Here is a 23,653-nt window from a genome sequence, read left to right on the forward strand (position 1 = left end):
GAGGTAGGACGGCATAGGAAGTATTGTCAGTGGAGTCTTGTCTATACAGACCAGATGGGTGCCCTCTCAGAGTGGGAGGAGTTCCCGCTTCTGGGGCTTGGATCTAATCAGGCCTCAGAGGCTTTGTTGGTTGGTGTTTGCTCTGAAGAGATTAGCTCGTTACATCCCTAGGGCATGGCAGTTGCCAATCTCTTTTGGGGGTCAAGATCCCAGGAGCCTCCCAAGAATTCTACTAGGGCAGGGGAGCCAATCCTCCACACACTCTGCTGTTCAGGTACACAGCCTTCCCAGGCTTAATCCTTGAGTGTATTCACACCCACCTAATCAGATTCCCGACCTACTTCAGCTGGTCACTTGAGTTATCAGACTCAAAGGAGAATATAGTTGGGTTCCCCTTTGCTTTTCTGACTCAGATCCCTTAGGTAAATCTTCTCTGTGCCTGATTCACTCACTTTCTGATTCACACTGGGCCACAAAGTAGGTACTTACCAGGACAGTGTGGCAGCATTTGCAATGACTTCCTGGCTTTAATACTGCAGCATGGTCACCTCAGGATGGCTCCTGCCTTTCTCCACCGCCAGTTTAGAAACAGAGCACATTTCAAGCACCATGTACAGTGCAGCCTCTGGATCAGCTAAGTTCGGGCCTCTTTTCTGGTCTTAGCTTTTTCCATACTAAATCTGTTTCTTTCTATGTTCTCCCTACCTCTTTGGTGAACCAGCACCACTATAGCTGCTGCTCAACTGGCTTGATTCTAATGTATTATTTCTTATTTTTTAATGTACCCTAATTCTGAGTCTCAAAGATACTCTGATTAGCTAATACTGAATTTTAGTGAAATTCCTTTCACGCACCTCACTGAGGAGCAGCAAGCCACAGAACAACTAGGAATGCAGACTTCCTCTACTCTTTCATCTTGAATCCCCCCTTATCCTAAATTTTCTAAATATAGACAGTAGTAGATTTATAGTATACCTCCAGCTGAACCTAAAATTTTCTTTGAACATACTTGAAAGTACTTGATCTGCATTTAGATTTCATAAAATTTACTATCGAAAAAGTAGAATCATATCCCCAACTAATTTTCTAGATATACTTAGAAGTTTTACAATAACTGAACCAAGTACCAAACTATAATTTTCTTGTCATATTTGCATCCACATTGACACAACTGGATTATCTTGATTTAACTTTGAAGCAAAAGTTTATTGGTCTCAAAACTACATTTATCTAAGTTAACTATGTTTATTAATGCACAGATCAACTTAATATTATTAACATTGAATTCAGGGGTTTGCATGAATTGATAAGCAACTATAAGTTTATCAGTGTCAATAAACCGTTGTTCAGTTTTTTTCTTGGAGTTTATTCATGTTAGAAGAATGCTTAGAATCATTATTTTATTATACTCTGAAAAGTTTCGATTTCAACATAAAAATTTTGTACCTATTTAGTTAAGTGAAAAATAAAATTTTCCTCTTGTATCTTCAAATTTAGCTCATTTGTATGCACGTGTGATATCAATAAGGAAACAAATTACTTTTCCATTTTTGTCTTTAATTCTTGAGTATTAAGACATTCTTTTAATTAAAATAAATCAAATCTTTAATTTGTCTTACAGTACTAGAAATAATTGTATAACTCTTCCATACACTTAACACTTAACCATACACTTAACCATAAGCCCTGACAAATAATACAGATTGGTAAAGTCATTATTTTCTATTTCTTTTAATAGTTTCTTTACTGGTATTGAGCCATACCATTGGCAAATGTATGCTGAACAATTTAATAATAGTATCTATGACACTATTCCTGAGTTCACTTCAGGAAATTAAATGTAGATATTATACAACTGAATGAAACAATAAAGAAAACATTGATCTCTTGTTTTAAAATTACAGTAAGCCTAGTTTTTTTTTTTTTAACCTAACATGAAGCACCATCCATTGCCTTAGAATTTAATTTTTTCATATTTAGCTGAAATTCTTTGGCAGAAGCAAATGATTTAAAATACCTAATCATGAGTTCACTTTTTCAGGTTGTAAATTGCCATTTCCTGATAAAATTAGAAGTCTTTTGAGATAAAACATGCCTCAAGTCTTAACTGGGCAGCATCTTTATATTATACTTTCATCTAAAGCTCAAGAAAAATATTTGTGATTTGTCAAGTGTTAAAGTTGGTCTTGGGTTCTGTTTCTAGAAGACCTTGTATTCTTTTGACAATGATTTGATGGTTTGTTTGGAAAATCTTTTACTTTTTCTGAAGTTCCTTTTTAGGCTTTTCTCATAATATTTTAACAAAACCAAAATAACCAGATGTTCAATGGGAAAAAATGTTTTGTGTGATTATCTTTTTATAACAAGAATCCAACCCATTTATACTAAACAAAGTTATAAGCTCAGATTCTGATTTAAATCTCTTTAAAGTGTTTTCTTGGAAGTTTAATGTTTATTTCAGGTGATTACTTTCATTAATTCCTTTTTTGCTTTTTGAGAAGAAACTTATCAGATTCATTCTTTTGTGCAGAAAATGTCTTCTAATATTATCCATTTCATATCTTTACCATTTTTTGTACACAACAAACAATATTTGCTCATTTTGCTCTGCTCTTAACAAATTATAACTTCTTCAAAATATTGTGAACATACCTTATTCCAGGCTCCTTTTTCCTTTATTATCCTGGTATTAATTTCTGCATCTCCTCCCAATTGCACCTCTTTTTAAAATGTGTCTATCTTTATTTTTAATTAAAATATTTAATTATGTAATAATTAAAACAATTACACAACTATCAATTTAATTATCAATTACAACACAGAAAAGAGTCTTCATAACTCATTGTCTGCAAATATTCAACCAACACATTACAATGTTATCTGGATGCATAGGAAAAGGTCATTTGAAGTGAATCTGTCTAATGACACAAACTACTAGATGAATGATTTGTGTATGGGAGGAGTGTCCCACCTGATGTGTGAACTTTAATTCAACAACAGCATTCTGTGGGATGGAGTAATTAAAGTGAAATGTAGTTGTAGCAAAACAATGGAGTTGTGTTTAACAGACATATTTTGTACCACTTCAAGTTTTTTAATTTACATGTAAACTAAATTAAGTCAAATTAAAAATTTAGTTCCCTGTCAAATGTTAAATGCTGACTAGCCACATGTTACCAGTGGCTATTGAAAGATGCAAGTGTATACCCAAGAGAAATTCTTGCACATGCACACTAGGGGAAGGTTTATTAAACATGAGATTGAGGAGGATGATTATTCCAGGTGGCAAGAGCTGGGGTGGTGATCTGAACCACAAGACAGATGTAGTTATTGCCATGATTCTAGCTTTTATTTTGCCTGGGGAGTGATTTGTGGACACTTGTTTTTATTAAAAACAGCTCAGGAAGCCATCTTAATAGTTGAGAATATTATCCTTTTAGACAGTTGTATACACACTATGTATATTCATAGATATACATAGTCACAAAGGAACGCACGCATACATTCACATGTGTTCAAGAATATACATATATATATATGAGAATGTGTAGAAGAACATGTGCATACATTCAAAGAACACATATATAAACTTTAGTGAATAAATGGAATTATAATATTCTGTTTTTTTGGATTTCAGATATGTAGATTTTCAATTACTCATAAAACTTGGAATGTGACAAGCTCTTACCATTGTTATATTATTGGCCATGTTAGATTCATGTTAGAAATTTTAATAACTTCTGAAAAATATTCTAGGTATTTAAGTATTCAATGTAAATTTTATTTATTTATTTATTGCCTTTCAGTTAGTCTTACTCTCTTTTTCATCATGAAGTGTTTTCTCCCCCTCTTCCTTTATCCTAGGACTAGTGGAGAAACCAATATTCCAACATGGCAGATGCTTGTAAGTTAGCAGCTTTGCAACAGGAAGTAGCATATTTCCCAACACCACCATGCCCCTGACCTTCTCAGTGGAAAAGCTCATTTGTCACAGAGAATTCTCAGGAACAAAGTTAAGCAAGGACTTTCAAAACAAGCTACTTTGTATTAGTGCCACATCTTCTCTTGTATGTGTGTATCTCACCATATATCTCTGCCTTTGTGTTCGATGTGTTTCATTATGAAGCAAAGTCAGTATTTTTATTTCAGAAAGAACATTGCTCTCATAATTAGTAATGTGATGCTTTTTTTAAAAAATCATACTATCTTTTGAAATACCCTCACTGACAGCTAACTCTAAACCTGTTAAAACCTGTTAAGTATTAAGTTAAGGAAATTGTCACTTTTGTCCATGTGAATGGTAGGAGTAAAATATTAGAATTAGAAATTATTGATATTCCCAGAATGTCAGAGCTCTGTCTTCATTGAAAAATTACCAAAGAAAACTTTTTATGTATCATAATAAAACAGTGGCTACTTCTGCCTACTGAAGTCCATCTATGCTTTCATGCACAGCAGTCCACATCATCAGGTCTCCATATCCAAGGAAATCAGGCACATCAGAAATACAGCAAATTATTTCATGGGATTTGGGTTGTTTTCCTGGAAGCCTAGTCTGGCTCCTCAGGAAGAAAGGAATGAAAAACTTTCAAAAGTTATTGTGTGCCTGATCATTGCTTCACCTTTTGTTTACTTACTCCTAAACCTGTTCTCCTGCAGCATCACATTAATAAGCAGTCCTTGAATGGATGTTCTTTGAAAGCAATGAAGAGTTTTCATCCAACTTATTAGATAGTTCCTGGCGCTTTCTTTCCATCATGGCAACTTTTGTCTGTTCCTAACATGCTGCCCTGTCTCTGCCTGAGTGCAGTTACCTGATGATTCCTGGGATACTCTTCTTCCCAGGGAATGGCAATTGGTCATGGAGGGTGATCATGATGCTAAGAAGCCCTATACTGAAAGCAAAGTAAAGTAGAATAAAACTCCCAAGACATAGTAAATAGCTAAGTAGAAAGTAAAGAAACAAATTGAGCCAATAATTCAAACCCGAAAAGTGACCTTTTTAATCAGAATATGATGTTGTGATCCTTCTGCAGAAACACAGTAGAATAAGTTAGAATGTAATATGACTCTTTCCTTCCTTCCTTCCTTCCTTCCTCCCTCCCACCCTCCCTCCTTCCCTTCCCTTTCCTTCCTTCCTTCCTTCCTTCCTTCCTTCCTTCCTTCCTTCCTTCCTTCCTCTTTCTTTTTTTCTTTTCCTTTCTCCTTCCCTCCTTCCCCCTTTCTCCCTCCCTTCCCTTCCCTGCCTCCCTCCCTCCCTCCTTCTCTCTCCCTCCCTCCCTCCTTCTTTCGTTTTCTCTCATTTCTTTATTTTCTTTCCAAAAACACTTAATATGGAATTCACCCTCTTAAAATTTTAAGTCTATAATACAGTACTTTTTTATTAAATATTTCTTTTTATTTTTACAGACTGCATTTTGATTCATTGTACACAAATGGGCTACAACTTTTCATTTCTATGGTTGTACGCAATGTAGATTCACACCATTCATGTAATCATACATATACATAGGGTAATACTGTCTGTTTCATTCTACTTTCTTTCTGTCTCCCACTCCCTCCCACCCCATTTCCCTCTACACCATCCAAAGTTCCTTCATTCTTCTCTTCCCCCTGCCACCCGCCCTCATTACATATCATCATCCACTTATCAGAAAAAACATTCAGCTTTTGGTTTTTTGGGCTTGGTCTATTTCACTTAGCATGATACTTTCCAGCTTCATCCATTTACCAGCAAATGCCATAATTTTATTCTTCTTTATGCTGAGTAATATTCCATTTTGTACATATACCACAGTTTATCCATTCATCAATTGAAGGGCATCTCAGTTGGTTCCACAACCTAGCTATTGTGAATTCAGCTGCTATGAACATTGATGTGGCTACATGACTACAGTATGCTGATTTTAAGTCCTTTGCGTATAAACCGAGGAGTGGGATAGCTGGTTCAAATGGTAGGTCCATTCCAAGTTTTCTGAGGGATCTCCATACTGCTTTCCAGAGTGTCTGCACCAATTTGCAACTCCACCAGCAACACCAACACTTATTATTGCTTGTGTTCTTGTTAACAGCCATTAACCAACACCAACTCCCAGATCCACACCAACACTTACTATTGCTTGTGTTCTTGTTAACAGCCATTCTAATTGGGGTTCGATGAAATCTTAGGGTGGTTTTAATTTGCATTTCTCTAATTACTAAGGATGATGAGCACTTTTTCATGTATTTGTTGATTACCTGTATATCTTCTTCTGTGAAGCGTCTGCCCAGTTCCTTAGCCCATTTATTGATTGGGTTCTTTGTATTTGGGGTGTAAAGTTTTTTAAGTTCTTTATAAACTTTGGAGATGAGTGCTCCGTCTGAAGTGTGTGTGGAAAAGATCTCCCACTCTGTAGGCTCGCTTTTCCCTTTATTGATTGTTTCCTTTGCTGAGAAAAAGCTTTTTAGTTTGAATCTATACCATTTGTTGATTCTTGCTTTTATTTCTTGTGCTATGGAGGTCTCGTTAAGGAAGCCTTGTCCTAAACCAACGTGATGGAGATTCGGGCCTACTTTTTCTTCTATTTGGTGAAGGGTCTCAGTCTAATTCCTAGATCATTGATCCATTTTGAGTTGCATTTTGTACAGGGTGAGAGATAGGGGTTTAATTTCATTTTACTGCATATGGATTTCCAGTTTTGCCAGCACCATTTGTTGAAGAGGCTATCTTTTCTCCGTTGTAAGTTTTTGGCACCTTTGTCTAGTATGAGAAAACTGTACTTATGGGGTATGTCTCTATGTCTTCTATTCTATACCATTGGTCTACCTGTCTATTTTCATGCCAATACCATGCTGTTTTTGTTACTATTGCTCTGTAGTAGAGTTTAAGGTCTAGTACTGTGATACTTCCTGTATCACTCTTCTTGCCCAGGATTGCTTTGGCTATTCTGGGTCTTTTGTTCTTCCAAATGAATTTCATGATTGCTTTCTCTATTTCTATGAGAAATGTTATTGGGACTTTAATTGGAATTGCACTAAATCTGTATAGCATCTTTGGAAGAATGACTATTTTGATAATATTAATTCCACCCATCCAAGAACATGGGAGATCTTTCCATCTTCTAAGGTCTTCTTCAATTTCTTTCTTTAATGTTCTGTAGTTTTCATTGCAGAGATCTTTCACCTCTTTGGTTAGATTGATTCCCAACTATTTGTTTTTTTGAGGCTATTTTGAACAGAGTTGTTTTCCTCATTTCCCTTTCAGATGCTTCATTGCTTGTGAATGAAAATGCTTTAGATTTATGCATGTTGATTTTATATCCTGCTGTTTTTCTGAATTCATTTATGAGGTCTAGAAGTTTTCTGGTGGAAGTTTCTTGATCCTCTAAATATAGAATCATGTCATCAGCAAATAGTGACACCTTGAGTTCTTCTTTTCCTATTTGTATCCCTTTAATTTCTTTGGTCTAATTGCTCTGGTTAGTGTTTCAAGGAAGATGTTGAATAGAAGTGGTGAAAGAGGGCATCCCTGTCTTGTTCTAGTTTTTAAAGGGAATGCTTTCAGTTTTTCTGCATTAAAAACAATGTTGGCCTTGGGTTTAGCACAAATAGCCTTTACAATGTTGAGGTATGTTCCTATTACTCCTATTTTTCTTAGTGTTTTGATTATGAAGCAGTGTTATATTTTGTCAAACGCTATTTCTGTGTCAATTGAAATAATCATATGATTCTTAACCTTAAGTCCATTGTTGTGGTGAATTACATGTATCGATTTCCGAATATTGAACCAACCTTGCATCCTGGGATGAACCCCACTTCATCATGGTGTACTATCTTCTTAATATGCTTTTGTATGTGATTTGCCAAAATTTTGTTAAGGATTTTTACATCTATATTCATCAGAGATATCGGTCTAAAATTTTCTTTCCTTGAAGTATCTTTTGACTGGTTTGGGTATTAGGGTAATACTAGCTTCATAGAATGAGTTTGGAAGAGTTCCCTCCTTTTCTATTTCCTGGAATACTTTGAGGAGTATTGGAATGAGTTCTTCTTTAAAGGTCTTGTAGAACTCAGTTGAGAATCTGTCTGGTCCTGGGCTTTTTTTGGTTAGTAGGCTTTTGATGACTTCTTCTATTTCATTGCTTGAAATTGATCTGTTTAAATTGTGTATGTCCTCCTAGTTCAGTTTGGGAGGATCATATGTCTCTAGAAATTTGTTGATGTCTTCAATATTTTCTATTTTGTTGGGATATAGATTTTCAAGTAGTTTCTCATTATGTTATGTATTTCAGTGGTGTCTGTCATGGTATTTTCTTTGTCATCACGAAATTTAGTAATTTGAATTTTCTCTCCCCTTCTCTTCATTACCGTTGCTAAAGATTTATCAATTTTGTTTACTTTTTCAAAGAACCAACTTTTTGTTTTGTTGAATTGTTTCTTTTGTTTCAATTTCATTGATTTCAGCTCTGATTTTAATTATTTCCTGTGTTCTACTACTTTTGGTGTTGTTCTGTTCTTCTTTTTCTAGGGCTTTGAGATGTAATGTTAGGTCATTTAGTTGTTGACTTTATTCTCTTCTTGAATGCACTCCATGCAATAATAATCCTCTTAGTATTGCTTTCATAGTGTCCCAGAGATTTTGATGTTGTATTGGCATTCTCATTTACCTCTAAGAATTTTTTTTATGTCCTCCCTGATGTTTTCTCTTATCCATGTTTCATTCAATAGCATATTATTTAGTCTTCAGGTGTTGGTGTAGTTTCTGTTTTTTATTTTATCACTGATTTCTAATTTCATTTCATTATGATCTGATAGAACACAAGGTAGTATCTCCATTTTTTTACATTTACTAAGGGCTGATTTGTGGCATAACGTGGTCTATTTTAGAGAAGAATCCATGTGCTGCTGAGAAGAAAGTGTATTCGCTCATTGATGAATGGAATATTCTATATACATCTGTTAATAAGGGTTAACAGATTTCTTTTGTTTGGAAGATCTATCCAGTGGTGACAGCGGTGTGTTAAAGTCACCCAGAATTATCGTGTTGTGGTCTGTTTGATTCCTGGATGGATTGAGAAGGATCTGTTTGATGCACATGGATGCACTGTTGTTTGGGGCATAAATATTTACAATCGTTATGTCTTCCTGATTTATGGGTACCTGAAGCAGTAAGAAATGTCCTTCTTTATCCCTTCTGACTAACTTTGGCTTGAAGTTCACTTTATCTGATATAAGGATGGAAACCCCCACTTTTTTCCAAGTCTGTGTGTGTGGTAGGTTTTTTTCCCATCCTTTCACCTTTAGTCTGTGGATGTCATTTTTCTATGAGATGAGTCTCTTGAAGGCAGCATATTGTTGGGTCTTTCTTTTTAATCTAATCTGCCGTCTGTGTCTTTTGATTGATGAGTTTAGGCCATTAATGTTTAGGGTTATTATTGAGATATGATTTGTATTCCCATTTAGGCTTTTGCTTGGTTTTTAACTTGACTTGGTTTCTCCTTTGATTGGTTTTCCCTTTAAGGTAGTTCCTCCCTTTGCTGATCTACATTGTTGTTTTTCAGGTAAACAAAAGGAAATTAGAGAAAGCAAGAAAAGTAAAGAAATAAAAACTTAAAATTTTTCAAAAAGGAAAAAATATCTATACTTTAATAGTCATATAGTATTCAAATCTCTCAGTCTTTAATCCCCTGATGCATGAGAGGTACCTGAGATGAGCTTCAAGTCTCCAGCAGGCATCTCAGAATGGATTTTGCCCCACCTAAAGATGGGAGCTACTGCTTCCAGGATAATACAAGATGGATGCTCTGGCTTCCAAATGTGTTGGAAAATGGGGAGCTGCAGCTCAGGGTGTGGGCGGGGTCAGCCAGGGGTCCTGAAGGCAGGGTGTGGTTGGTCTAGTTGAAGGGTCCTGGAGGCAGGGCTGTTGTCTCAAAATGGCGGCAACCAAGTGTAACCAAACCTGCGGGTACTGTGATAGTGGACTTCCAGACAACAGCGGGCAGCTGGCGATCCACTATGGTCTGCAGTCAATCTGCTGGTTACCAGTGGACGATCAGCAGGTGGAACTCAGGTGGTGGATGATGGGTAGGTGAAAGGCAGGCGATGGGCAGTCAAGAGGCAGGCAAATGGCAGATGATAGGCACCAGTCAGTGAGCAATCTGCACTCAAAAAGTAGTCAATATGCTGGCAGACTGCAGGTGATCACAGTGGACAAATGGGGTAAACATCAGGGGATCGATAAGGATCAAAGACTGCCTCACCGAGAAACAGATATCCTCTAGTTGATACCCAAGTTATGGAGTAACAAGGAATGCAGCCTCCCTCTAGTCTGCCATCCTCCTTGACATATATAATACAGTATTGTTATCCACAGGCACAGTGTTGTATAGCAGATCTCTAGAACTTATTCATCTAGTACAATGGAAGTTTTATACCAGTTGATTAGCAACGGCCTGTTTGCTTCTTCCCTGACCTCTGTCAGCCACTATTCTATTATTTGCCTTATTGAATTTGATTATTTTAAATACCTCATTTAAGTAGAATCATGTAGTAGTTGTCTTTCTGTGGCTGGCTTATTTCAGTTAGCATAATTTCCTCAAGGTTCATCCAAGTTGTCACAAATGAAAATCATTTCTTTTTTTTTTAGCCATTTATGCAATGATGGGCTTTTCAGTTGTTTCCACATCTTGGCTATTGTGAACAGTGCTTCAGTGAACATGGGAGTGTTAATATCGCTTTGGAATCCCAATTTCAGTACTTTTGGATAATACCCAGAAGTTGAATTGCTGAATCATATGGTAGTTCTATTTTTAATTTGTTGAAGAACCAACGTATTGTTTTCCATAGCAGCTGCACCATTTTGCATTCCCACAAAGAGAATTCAGGGGTTCCAATTGATCCTTATCTTTGCCAGCATTTGTCATTGTTGTTTTGATAACACCATCCTAAATATTGTGAAATGATATCTCATTGTGGCTTTCCTGATGATTAGTGACACTGGGCCTCCTTTCATATACCCATTGGTCATTTGCTTGTCTTCTTTGAGGACATCTGTATTCAAGTCCTTAGACCATTTCCTAATAGACTTATTAGTTTTTCTGCTATTGAGCTATAGGAGATCCTTATATATTCTAGATATATCAGAAATATGGTTTGCTAATTTTTTCCCATTCCATAGGCTACCATTTTAGTCTATTGATTGTTTACTTTACTGTGCAGAAAGCTTTTAGTTGGATGTAGTCCCACTTGTCTATTTTTGCTTTTCCTGCCTGTGTTTTGGTCATCATATCCACAAAATCTCACCAAGAACAATGTCTTGAGGTTTCCCCCATATGTTTTCTTCTAGGAGTTTTATAGTTTTAGATCTTCTATTTAGATATTTAATACATTTTGAGTTCATATTCATGTAAGGGTAAGATAAGGGTCTAATTTCATTCTTTTGCATGTGAATGTTCAGTTTCCCCAACATTTGTTGAACACAGTGTCCTTTTGTGGCACCTGTGTTAAAGATTATTTGACTATATATGTGTGGATTTATTTCTAGGTTTTCTATTCTGTAACATTGAGCTAGGTGCCCTTTTTAATTTTCTTTCTTCCTTTTTTTTTTTTGGTGGTATTTGGGATTAAATCCAGGGCCTTCCCATGCTAAGCACAAACTCTGCCACTGAGCTACATCCCCAGCCCACCCTGGTCTATATGTCTGTCTTTATGCCAGTATCATGCTGCTTTAATATACTGTAGCTTTGTAATGTGTTTTGAAACCAAAAATGCAATGCCTCCAGCTTTGTACCTTTTCAAGATCATTTTGGCTATTTAAGGTCTGTTCTGGTTCCGTGTGAATATTAGAATTATTATTTTTAATTTCTATAAGAAATATTATTGAGATGTTGATAGGAATTGCACTGCATCTGTAGATTTCTTTGAGTAGTTCGACATTTGAACAATATTAAGTCTTCCAATCTATAAACATCAGATCTCTTTGTCTCTAATTTCTTTCATCAGTGTTTAGTGATTTTCAGTGTTTCACTTCTGTAATTGCTTAAAACGCTGCTAAATATTTTGTGCTTGCAGATACTATCATAAATGGAATTGGTTTTCTAATTTTCTTTTCATATAGTTTATTACTAGTGTGCACAAATACAACTAATTTTTATGTGCTGATTTGTGTACTGCAATTTTACTAAAATTTATTAGTTGTAACAGTTTTTCTGTGGAGCCCTTAGGGTATTCTATACATAAGATCTTATCAGCTGTAAACAGGAGCAGTTTTACTTCTTCCTTTCTAATTTGGATACTTTTAATTTCTTTTTCTTGCCTTTTTGCATGGTTCCTGGTGGGACTTTCAGCACTGTGTTGAATAGAAGTGGCAAGGATGGCATCCTTGCCTTGTTACTGATCTTCGTGGAAAGGCTTTCAGTTTTCATGATTGAATATGGTGTTAGCTATAGCCTTTTTATATACGGCCTTTACTCTGTCCAAGTAATTTATTCCTAGTGTGTTGAGAGTCGTTATCGTGAAAGAATGTTGAATTTTTTTATTGAGACATTTGTACATCTTTATAAAGTTCATTATGATAATTTGATACATGTATACCCATATAATAATCAAATCAGAGTAATAAGCACTTCCATCGCTACAAATGTGAATCATTTTTATGTGTTTGGAATTTCAGACTCTTCTCCTGTAATCAATTTGAAATATTCCTTTTAAGCAGTAATTACCCACACTGTGCTATAGAATATCAAAATGAACTCTCCCTGTGTTCCAGTGGCCCTTAATTTCTTTCCATTCTCCCCTATTCCCTTCTCTTCCCAGTCCCAAGGGACCACCGTTCTACTCCATTCTCTATAAGATTGAATTTAGTTTTTAGTTTTTAAAAAAATGAGTGAAAATATGATGTGGCATTTTTCTTTCCATGTCTCCATGTCTGCCTTATTTCACTTACATAATGATCTCCAGTTCCATTTGTTTTGCTGCAGATAACAGAATTCCATTCTTTTATGACTGAATAATATTCCACTGTGTGTCTGTACCACATTTGCTTTACTCATCCATGATGGGAGAGGAAACCATCCTCTAGGTTGATTCCCTATCTTAGCTTCTGTGAACAGTGCTGCAGTACCATGGGAATGCAAGAATCTCTTGGGTATAATGATTTCATCTAAAAAAGTGTTGAATTTTATCAAACACTTTTTGTTTATCTATTAAAAGGATCTTGCCATTTTTATTCTTCATTCTGTGAATGTGGTACATATTAATTTTCATATGTTGAACTGTCCTTGTATCCCAGAAATAAACCGCATTTAATTATAATGCATTATTCTTTTAAGGTGTTGTTGAATTGTTATTTTTTGTTGAGGATTTTTTCTTCTTTATTTATCAAGGATATTGACCTGTAGTATTCTTTTCTCATTGAATCTTTTAAAAATTTTTTGTTGTTTTTAGATTTTTGGATACACATGACAGTAGAATATATTTTGACATATTTGTTCCAACAAGCCATACATCTTATTCTAATTAGAATCCCAGTCTTGTGATTATATATGATGCAGACAGTCATCTTTTTCTGACTTTGGTATCAGGGTAAAGATGGCTTCATAAAATGAGTTCAGAAGTATTCCCTTCTCCATTGGATTAGACAAAGGGGAATGAAGGAAAGAGAGGGGAGATGGGCTTAGGAAAGACAGTAGAATGAATCAGACACAACTTTCCTATGTTCATATTTGAATACCTGACCAGTGTAACTCCATATTATCTACAACCACAAGATTGGGATCCTAATTAGAATAAGTTATACTCCATGTATGTGTAATGTGTTAAAATACATTCTAATGCATATCTCAAAAGAACAAATTTTAAAACAAAGTGGCATCTTAAAAAAAGGATATCTTGGTGGCTTCCAAATTTGGGCAATTATGAATAAAGTTGTTATTAAAAAAATGAGAAAAGGTATTACCTTCTCTTCAGCTTCCTGGAAGAATTTGAGAAAGTTTAGTATTAACTCTTCTTTAAATGATAAAATTCTCCAGTAGAATCATATGTTTCTGGGCTTTTCTTTGCTGGGAGGTTTTTGGTTATTGACACAATCTCCTTATTTGTTATATCTAGTCCTCTGTTCCTTTTTTTTTTGGTACTGGGAACTGAACTCAGGGGCACTCAACCACTGAGTCACATCCCCAGCCCTATTTTGTATTTTATTTAGAGACAGGGTCTCACTGAGTTGCTTAATGCCTCACTGTTGCTGAGGCTGGCTTTGAACTCATGATCCTCCTGCCTCAGCCTCCCGAACTGCTGGAATTATGGCACGCCACTGCACGCCACTCTGTTCCTGTTTTTTACTTCTTCGTGATTCAGTCTTGGTAGGTTGTATGTCCTAGTAATTTATCCATTTTTTTCTAGGTTACTAATTTGTTGGCTTATAATTGCTTATGGTAGTCTCTTAACGATGATTTTCATTTCTGTAATATCGGTTGTAATATCTTTTTTCCATTTCTGTTTTGAGTTTTTTCTTTCCTTAGTCTTCTAAAGGTGTGCCACTTTTGCTTATCTTTTCAAAAGTCAACTCTTAGAATCATTGCTTTTATCTATTGTTTTTCCATTCTCTATTTCATTTATTTTTTCTCTAATCTTTATTATTTCCTTCCTTCTGCTAATTCCCTTGATGTGTAAAATTGTTTATTTGAGCTCCTTTTTCTTTTTTTAAGATTGGGATTTATGATCATAAACATCTCTTAGTACTAGGACTGCTTTTACTGCATGACCTAAGTTTTGGTATGTTGTGTTTTCATTTTCACCTATCTCAATTTCTAATTCACCTCTTGATTTCTTATTTTATCCATTAGTTGTTCAAAAGTGTGTCATTTAAGTTCCACAAATTCATATTTGTGAGTTTTCCAGCTGTTCTTCTGCTTCTGATTTCTAGTTTCCTTTCCATTGTGGTCAAAAAGAGAGCTGGTATGATTTCAGTTTTCTTAAATTTGTTGAGACTTGGTTTGTGAGAACATGAGCTCTCCTCTGGAGAATGTTGCATTGCCTGACAAGAATTGTGCTCTGCTGTGTTGAGGATGAGTGTTCTGTGTGGGGCTGTTGAGTTCACTTGGCTTATAATGTGTTCCAGTCCACTCTTTCTATGTTGAATGATTTCTTGAATGTGAATAATAAGTAGAAGTTAACAGTGATACTTACAGTTGGCACAGTGTTGATTTTCTAAGAGAAGCTAATACTTAATTGCTATCTGCTCATTCTGATATGTGACCTTGTGATAAGTAACTGTTTGAATATTCCTTTCAAATGAGTGATAATTAAGAATTGAGTTTGTTTATTGTTTTTGAGTTATACCATTTTGTCTATAGCAAATAATAGCCTAAAATAAACATACATTTCAAAAGAGTAAAATTCATAAAACTGTACCTATTAAGATGTCATGTTTAAGTGTGAAAACAACAGGGGTTTCAGTCAAGGCCAGCAGAATTCATAACATGCACTATATATGTTTTAATACTGTTTTCTACAGTTTCTGTCTTGCTACTGTGATCCTTATAGAAGGAAAACCAAGTTTGTCTAAGTGACAAACCTATACCTAAGTCCTTTGGAGTAGAGACCACTGTGCTGTGGCTCAGGGCAGAAAGGGAGAGTTCTTTTGGCAGTGTCTAGGCCACTTTTTTAAACGTTAATAATTAGGATATGTTTGTATTTGGCATGAATTTTACCCAGTCATAAGTTAAAACCAGGAATTCATTGAGTACTCTTTAAAGGAGTGTCTTTATTTATATTAGTTGAGGATTTTATTTGTACTAGAAGTTAACAGGTAAGAAAAAAATGCTGTTCATAGGAACCATCCTTATTTTCAAAAAGAAAGGTGGGATAAGGTACTGGGGAGAGGTATCCAAGGACAGAATACTTGAGAGAAAAGTCAGCAGCCAAGGAAGATACCTATCAAAGAGAAAAGAAATGGTGCAGGAAGATTCCTCTCTTGTCCCCAGCTCCTGCTTCTGGTGTTGGGGCTAATTCAGAGCTCCAAAGCCTCTGGTCCACACACCTAGCATGGCCTAACTCACATTGCCATGTTACCTTCCATCCATCATCTATTCACTCTGTTGCTTAACTAATTTTGGAATAAGGCAGAGAACAAACATGACTCTCTTCAGGTCACAACTGATTTGAGATTATCCTCCTCACTATACTGTGCATTTACAATGCTAAGGACCTAGCTCATAGTAACAGGTTAAAATTTATCAATCAATGTTTGGAGTAAAATATTCATTGCAAATATTCGGAAGGGAACATTTAACTGGTACCTTTAAAAATGAGTAGGACTGTAAGCCCTCAAAGTTGAACAGAAAGGATTGGAGTGACATAAGCAAAGCCATGGACATGGGCAAGTCTAGGCTATTGCCAGTTGGGTTTTAGTACAAATTAGAAAGCTACTTTTGAATCAAGTCTCTGATTCAAAAGCTAAGCTAAAGAATTTAAAAGATGCAGAGGACTTGATGAGTTCTTTGCTTTTCCAGTGCTTTCATCATTTGGGTATGCTGCAGCCAGTGCAGTCAACTCTTATTTACCTGAGTATTTTTAAATGAAAAATGTCCTGTCAGGAACCTTTGACTCGTCCTTTCGCTTTCTGCCTTTTAGCCAGATCCCTGCTTGTTAGCACGAAGGGGAAGGAAAAACAGAATAGAGGAGAAAACGAAGCTCATTTAGTTGCTTCATTCTCGGATATGTTATAGGCAAAGGGATCGATAAATTGATTCATTAGAATCAGAATTAAATTGCTTTTAGCCAAAGGCTGTTTTAAGACATGGGCAAGGAGCAGGGTAATTTAATTTTAAAATAATCTAGAAGGATTAAGGCTGTACAGAATTAGAGTGCATTTTAAGTGTAAAAATAAGTAACATTCAAAATTAGCTTTGTAAAACTGAGTAATGTGCCAAAAATATCACCATGATATGTTAACCAGTGTTAAAATATCCTTTTTTTCTCTGAACTTTGAAACAGAAATGCAGTGAATCAGTATAATAGAGTTGTAAAATCACATATGGATTCTGTTTATCTAGAGTACCCTTTTAGCCTAACTTTCAGACTCTATAATATCATAAGCACCATAAAACACACATGTGCTAGATTTAGAGAACATTTCAGCTATTTCCCACCTATCGTCATGTAAAGGGAAATGGAGGCATTTGCTGCCAGCACTTAAAATTATGATGTGCCCATGTGAAAAAGCCTTCGATTAATCTGTATTATATCTGCCAAATGGTTATTTATGGCATTTCTGTCCCCATGATCGTGTCTCTGTAGCTCTCTCTCACAAAGTGAGGTGATTGTTTAATTAAAGGATAATCACTTCCTAGTGTGAATTATTCACACATGATTGAATTTTGTCAGCACATGACGTACATAACCATATGCACAAGGGCTAAAAGGTGACTGGGTTAAATGGAAACATTTATTTGATTAAGAGAGGGAATTGAAGACAAATTATGCCCTTCATTTCTTGCTAATTTTTTTTATAATGCAGCAAAATGTATATTTCGTAGATTTCAATGCCTGGAAAATACTCAGTATTTATTATCTTAGCATATATTATTTTCTAAGAAACACTTTGCTTTGATGATAATAAATAATAAATACCCAATGACATGGAACTTTCCTATCTGCCTTCTCATTTCATCAGTGCAAAATTAGCAGCCACAATGGAGCCACCAACTGGGAGGTGTTTTAAAAAGTAACATTTAAATTCCTTCTGAAGTCTAATATGCATACATTGTAAGTACAGATGTGGAGAGAATGGACCACTTATAAGGGAATAAAGTTAAGAGTCTCAATTTGGCCATAAATATTCAGTCCTTGAGGAGAGACCTTGCCTTCCCTGAAGGAATAAATGTCAATTTAATCTAACCTCCAAAATGTTGCAGTGCCAGATATTTTTTGGCCTTGGCTCTGGCTATCCCCAACCTCCACCTCACCACTACCTTCATACTACCTTGAATCATCTCAAGTTCCTTAAAACCATCACTAAAACCCCTGGAAAGGCTCAACAAAATCATCCATCCTGCTTTATCATCAGCAACGTAGAAGCTGTGATGTGCACCTGAGTGTGCGTGCCTCTGCAAACTCTCAGTCCCAGTTCGGTGTGTTTGGAGCCATAGATGTCCTTTTAAATTGTCATAGAGAATCTTCAAGTGTTCAATTCAGACAAAAATAACATGCCCTCCTTTGCATGTGTCTTCAGTAGCACTTTATTCACCCCTCAATTCTAGTATTTCTTAGCGTCAGCTGTTTCCACCTGCCTTCCTTCCCTAGATTGCCAGCTCCTTGAGGGCAGGAACTATTCATTCTTGGTCCTTGTAATCCTGCATCTCCCACAGTACTGAGAAGACTGTAGGCATTCAGTAAATAGCTGTTGAATCATTGAAGGAGTAAATTGGGAAAAGGATAGGTTGGAACCAAGCATTTCCAGAATCCAACCCTGGCTTTATCTGTTATGCACTTTGGGTGAGTTTCTTACCCTTTCTGAACTTTTCTGAAGAGCATTTCATAGACTGTAAGTGCTTTCTGGTTGTTAGTCCATTTGATGTAACAGTATCTCTGCTATATATAAACTATGTACCAGTCAGACTTGTGCTAGGTGTTGCTGAGCTACAGAGAAGATAGATAGGATTTTCTTCTCAGGAAATGAGTCATCTAATGTCATTTTTTTCTAAAGTATTGTGATTTGGTGGCCATCAGGCTTAAACTTACATAGAACAATCATGAAATGTATCCATTGGTTTCCAGTCCTTATTTCTTCTGGGTGAATTCCCTCACCTTACAACGGTGTGAGAGTTCTCAGTTTCATGTCACTCCTTTTCTTCATGGTCAGCAGTTTTATAAAGTCCTTATTATCTGTGGTATTGTTGGTACTGATGATATTTCAGAATTACTAAAGTGATAATGTTGAAACAGAATAAGAATCAGGAAAGCCTTCCATCCTAAAATAATAATGTATCATACTTTCTTATTACAATTGATAACTATTCTTTATGAGGAAAGGTGGCTAACTGAAGTCATCCATAGGAAGAGTGAATTCAGATATTTTTTAGTCACTTGAAAGTGTGTCCAGTCAGACTCTGCTCACTGCTAGAAATGAGCTGATTAGAAAACTTAAAAGAATTGCTAGAACAAAGAACTTCTGCCCAGACATTTCTTCAAATTCACCTTAAACAAGACAGAAAAATAAAATGATACCTTGAAGAGGGTCCCTGGTGTCAGCTTATGATTACTAATGTTCTTAGAATGACAGAAAAATCCAGCACATGGATACTTAAAAAGAAAACATTTAGCATTGATTTTAAAAATACATAATTAATGTTTGACAACATTAGGGTGAAAGTAGTTTTTTTTTCCCAGTGTATGTTGCCTATTAAATGCTAGGAAGTAGTGTATGTACACACATATGGGTGCATGGGTACATAGTCTCTAAATCAAAAAGGAAAACAGTTCCAACTAGTAAGCATTGGCTCTAAATGTTTTAGAAATAAATGCTGTTGAGAAGTGAGCAATCACATGTGCTATTGATCAGTGGCTCCCTCTTCTTTAACAAGAGCAGAAGTTGGTTTAAATTTTTTTAATCAATTATTTCAGCTTCTTGCCATGACCAAAGCAATTAGCTGGGAATGAGATAGCTAGACCCTTAACTTTTAGATGTTTGAAGATCTTTAGAAATTCATCCCCTGAGTCTGGGTAATTTCATATCTATTAAAGGTAACATGAATATTTTCAACTTTCACTAACTGTTGAACTTCATTCAATTTAATTCTAAACCTAGTTTTCTTCTCATTCTTAATGTTTCAATCACCATCTAAATGCCTGTCTCCCAAATGAGTACCTCCAGCTCACTCCTTTGTTTTGAACTCCAGGTTCAGTATGTCCAACCAAACCTAGGGATGCCGCTTTGGTGAAGGTACCACCTCTCATTCAGTTCCACAACACTTCCATCCCCTTCCTTCTCTATGTCTTGTCCACCACTGTGTTATGCCAGTCTTATTCATTAAATAGCTTTTAAATCCACATTCTCATCTCTGTTTCTATAGCCACCACTCTATTCTGGGTCACCATGATCTCTGACCTGGATGAATGCAACAGAGTTCTCTTCTCAACTGTACCTTTTGTTCCTCTCTGGCTCTTCTCCAATACCTTCTTTTTTCAAAATATAAATCTGGTCAGGTCACCCCCTTTCCGTGAGGCCATTCGACAACTTCCCATTGCTCATAGCAAAAATTCCTAAGCCTCAGTGTGGCTTCTAAGACCTGTATGTTTGCCTTGGCTGTATATATTCCTGCTGCAGAGCCTGGAATGATCTTCACCTGACTTCATACAGTTAACTTCTAGCTGCCTTTTGTGCCTTACCAAAGGAAACTTCCATTGGAAAGCCTGTCATAAAACAGCACAGCTGTCCTTACTAGCATTTTGCCCAACTTGCAGCTGTACATTTACCTGTATGGTTATTGATCAGTAGCCACCTCCAAGGACTGTAAGGTTTGTAAGAATAAGCACTGTGTGGGTTTAGCTTGCTAATGTGTTTCTAACTGGAGAAGTGGAGTGGGGGGCAGGATTGTCATTGTCCTGAATCACTTCCTAAGCCCACTTACACTGTTTGGAATTTATCCTAAGAGCAATGGAAAGCCTTGGAAGAATTTTAAGCAGACGAACAATGTGATTGAGAAGACAATGTGATTATTATGCAGATAGATACTCCTGAAACATAGAAATGAGGCAGAGTCACAGCAACTACAGTTCATTGCTGTTCTTTATTTTACTTCCATCCCTCCTCTCTGAATCCAGTGAGAAGGGTTACCATGGAACCTCTCACAAATGTTTGACTGTCACCTGTTTATTCATTTGAACAATACTGATTGAGTTCTTAAGTTCATGCTTGACACTAGGAATAATAAAATGAGAAGTGACCCAGTCTCAAATGTGTATCTCTAGCCACAGGTCCACTCTAGTAGGAAGGACTGTCCAATAAGCAGAAAATATAATCCAGTGTGGAAGGTGCTACAATGGTAGTTTGAATGGAGTGCTAGAACTTAAAGGAGATTGTAACTAAAATATGCCTGGTGGTGCCAGAAAATAGAGAAGAGGTGGCCTTTGAACTGGTAGGAATGGGAAGAATTTGTCAGGTAGAAACAGGAGAGGCAGCATTAAAGTGACTGTGTCAGAATGTGAGAAGGCTGGGTCTATGAATGAGTGTGGCCCATATAGCTTTATCCCTGGATGTGCAGGGATGGGGAGAAGGAAGGTAGCAAGAGATGGGAAGAGAGGAATGTTGGAGTCCCACTGTAAAGTGAATATTTGTACTGTGAAGTACAGAATGAATATCCAGCTACAGGTCACTAAAAGTCATTGGACCATTCTCAATGTCTTTGATTAAAAAAAAAGTATGTGAGGAAAAATTTTTATTAAAAGTCAAATAGTTTATTACAAAAGCAATGACTGAGTCAATAAGAATAATGATCATCTGATACCAAAAAATGAAAAAATGAGCACAGCCCTTCTGGAGGGTGTAAGGTGGGGACTGGGGTCTGTATGAGAGTAGGGAGGGCCAGGGTTCCAATGAGTTGACCCAGTCCATCACTGGGAGGCAAATCAGTGAGCCTGAACCTACTTGTATGCAGCCAGTGCCCTGACAACTGTCTGGGTTTGTGTTCTGCAGTTCCATGGAAAACGGAAGACCACCTGATCCTGCTGACTGGGCTGTGATGGATGTCGTCAATTATTTCCGAACAGCAGGATTTGAGGAGCAAGCTAGTGCTTTTCAGGAACAGGTAACTCACTCTGGATCAACAGTTACCTCCCGTCCCCACACTGGAAAGAGGGAGTGACAAGAAGAGACCAAGGAGCAGTGAAGGGACAGTGAGGCTCTAAGAAACCGAGGGGGAGGGAGGATGAAAGTGGCAGGCTAATGACTCCTTTCCTTCAGAGGAAAACCCAATGCTGAGACTTGTTGCAGCTGCAGAGAGGAGGGCTAAAGTGTTACTTGTTGCATCTGCATCTTCTGAAAGACCGATCATGCTCAGGTAGAGGGAATCAGCCCTACTTTCCAAACACTAGAAAGCAGAAAATAGAAGAGAGAGAGAGGGGAGGGAGACATCTGACCAAGAGACATGCAGCACTTCTACTGCTGGCCTCAATACCCACTGAACTATTTAGCTCCCTGTAATTTGTTTTCCATGTACTTAACAAGGTATAGTCAAATAGTGCAGGATTTAGTCAACTCTGGTTCTTCTGTGTGTGTGTGACCCAGGCCAGTCACTGTAGCTCTCTGAGTCTTTGTTTCACATCTATAACACAAGACTGTCACTACTTAACTATATAGGGATGTTGTGAGGTTGAAAGGACAAGATATGCAAATTGCCTAAGAGATCCTGGCACATTGTGGATGCTCAGAAATGTTAATTCCTTTCTTTTAGACCTAGGGTTGGTATTGGAAAGAGGGAGGGAGGAACAGGCATCTCTTAGAATAGTCTGGGTGATGCATGACTCCACTTTGTGCATTGAACCAGCTCTACAGGGATGGTCCTCCTGGATGTTTGACCATGAAGAAGTAAATTGGTGCACCCACACCAGCTCAAAGGAAACACAATTCCCATTTCTCTACCAATGATGGCTGCAGTTTTCTAGGCAGTAACTACTTTTGTAGTATTATACTTGGGAGAATTACACACTGAAGGATATGTCTGGCTGCTTCTTTTGCATCCTGTTAGCATTGCTCATTCTCTCAAGCTATTTGTTGTATGGCCTGAGTTTAGACAAAGTAACTTTTCTAATATCATACACCTCAATCTCTTTAACTAGTGTTGCCTTCAAACCTGATCCTTCTACATATGTATTTTTTTGCTAGTTTGGAAATTTGACAAAATAGAAGTTTAAATTACTTTACACCCACCAGAAAAACTAAAATTAGGAAGACTGATAGCGCCAAATGTTCATGAGGATGTGTAGCAACCAGAACTCTCCTACGTTGTTGGTGGGGGTGTAAAATAAACAGTCATACGTCTGCCCCATGACCTCACAATTCCACTCCTGGATATTTACCCAAGGGAAATGAAAACATACATCTATAAAAAGGGTTGTTCAAAATTTTTCTTAGCAGCGTTTTTCATAATTCTCAAATATTGCAAGATTAGAAAAATGAATGTACGAACTGTGGTATATTCATACAATGGAATACTACCCAGTAATAAAAAGGAACAAATTACTGATACATCCAGCAGTTTGGGTGAATTTCAAAAATATTACATTGAAAGAAGTGTTACACAGCTGAGTTCATGCTAAGTGGGTTCATTTAGATTCAGTTTCAGAACAGGAAAACAATAGTTGAAAAAAATTAGTGCTTATCTCTAGATAGGTGGAGTGGAGGATGACTGGGAAGGGCTATGAGGGAACTTCTGGGTGATGGTGATTCTGTATCTTGATAAGGATCTGTATTACAGGAATAAGCTTCGATCACTGCATGTACACTGGCATATGTGATTGATTCATATCTGTATTACACAGCATATATATTTACCTTAAAAGGAAAAAAATTATAAAAATAATAACCCATGGTATGAAAATGGGGAATATACTGATGTATACAATTTTCCTCAAAAAGCATAAAAATATGGATTAACAGTAAAATAGAGGGATGACTACA

At 36.6% G+C, this 23,653-nt stretch overlaps 1 protein-coding gene across 4 annotated transcripts in view; it reads left to right on the plus strand.

Annotated features, from left to right (window-relative positions):
* The window catches only part of SAMD13 (sterile alpha motif domain containing 13), a 51,287-nt gene that overhangs the window by 13,484 nt on the left and 14,150 nt on the right, over positions 1–23,653 (plus strand). For all 4 annotated transcript variants that reach the window (XM_079140092.1, XM_079140089.1, XM_079140090.1 and 1 more), the window contains one exon: positions 21,671–21,782. In XM_079140092.1, the coding sequence (XP_078996218.1) occupies positions 21,675–21,782 (108 nt within the window). In that variant the 5' untranslated portion in view covers positions 21,671–21,674. The remainder of the gene's footprint in view (positions 1–21,670; positions 21,783–23,653) is intronic.

Source organism: Sciurus vulgaris (genome assembly GCF_902686455.1).
Source record: "Sciurus vulgaris genome assembly, chromosome: 1".
Classification (NCBI taxonomy): Eukaryota; Metazoa; Chordata; class Mammalia; order Rodentia; family Sciuridae; genus Sciurus; species Sciurus vulgaris.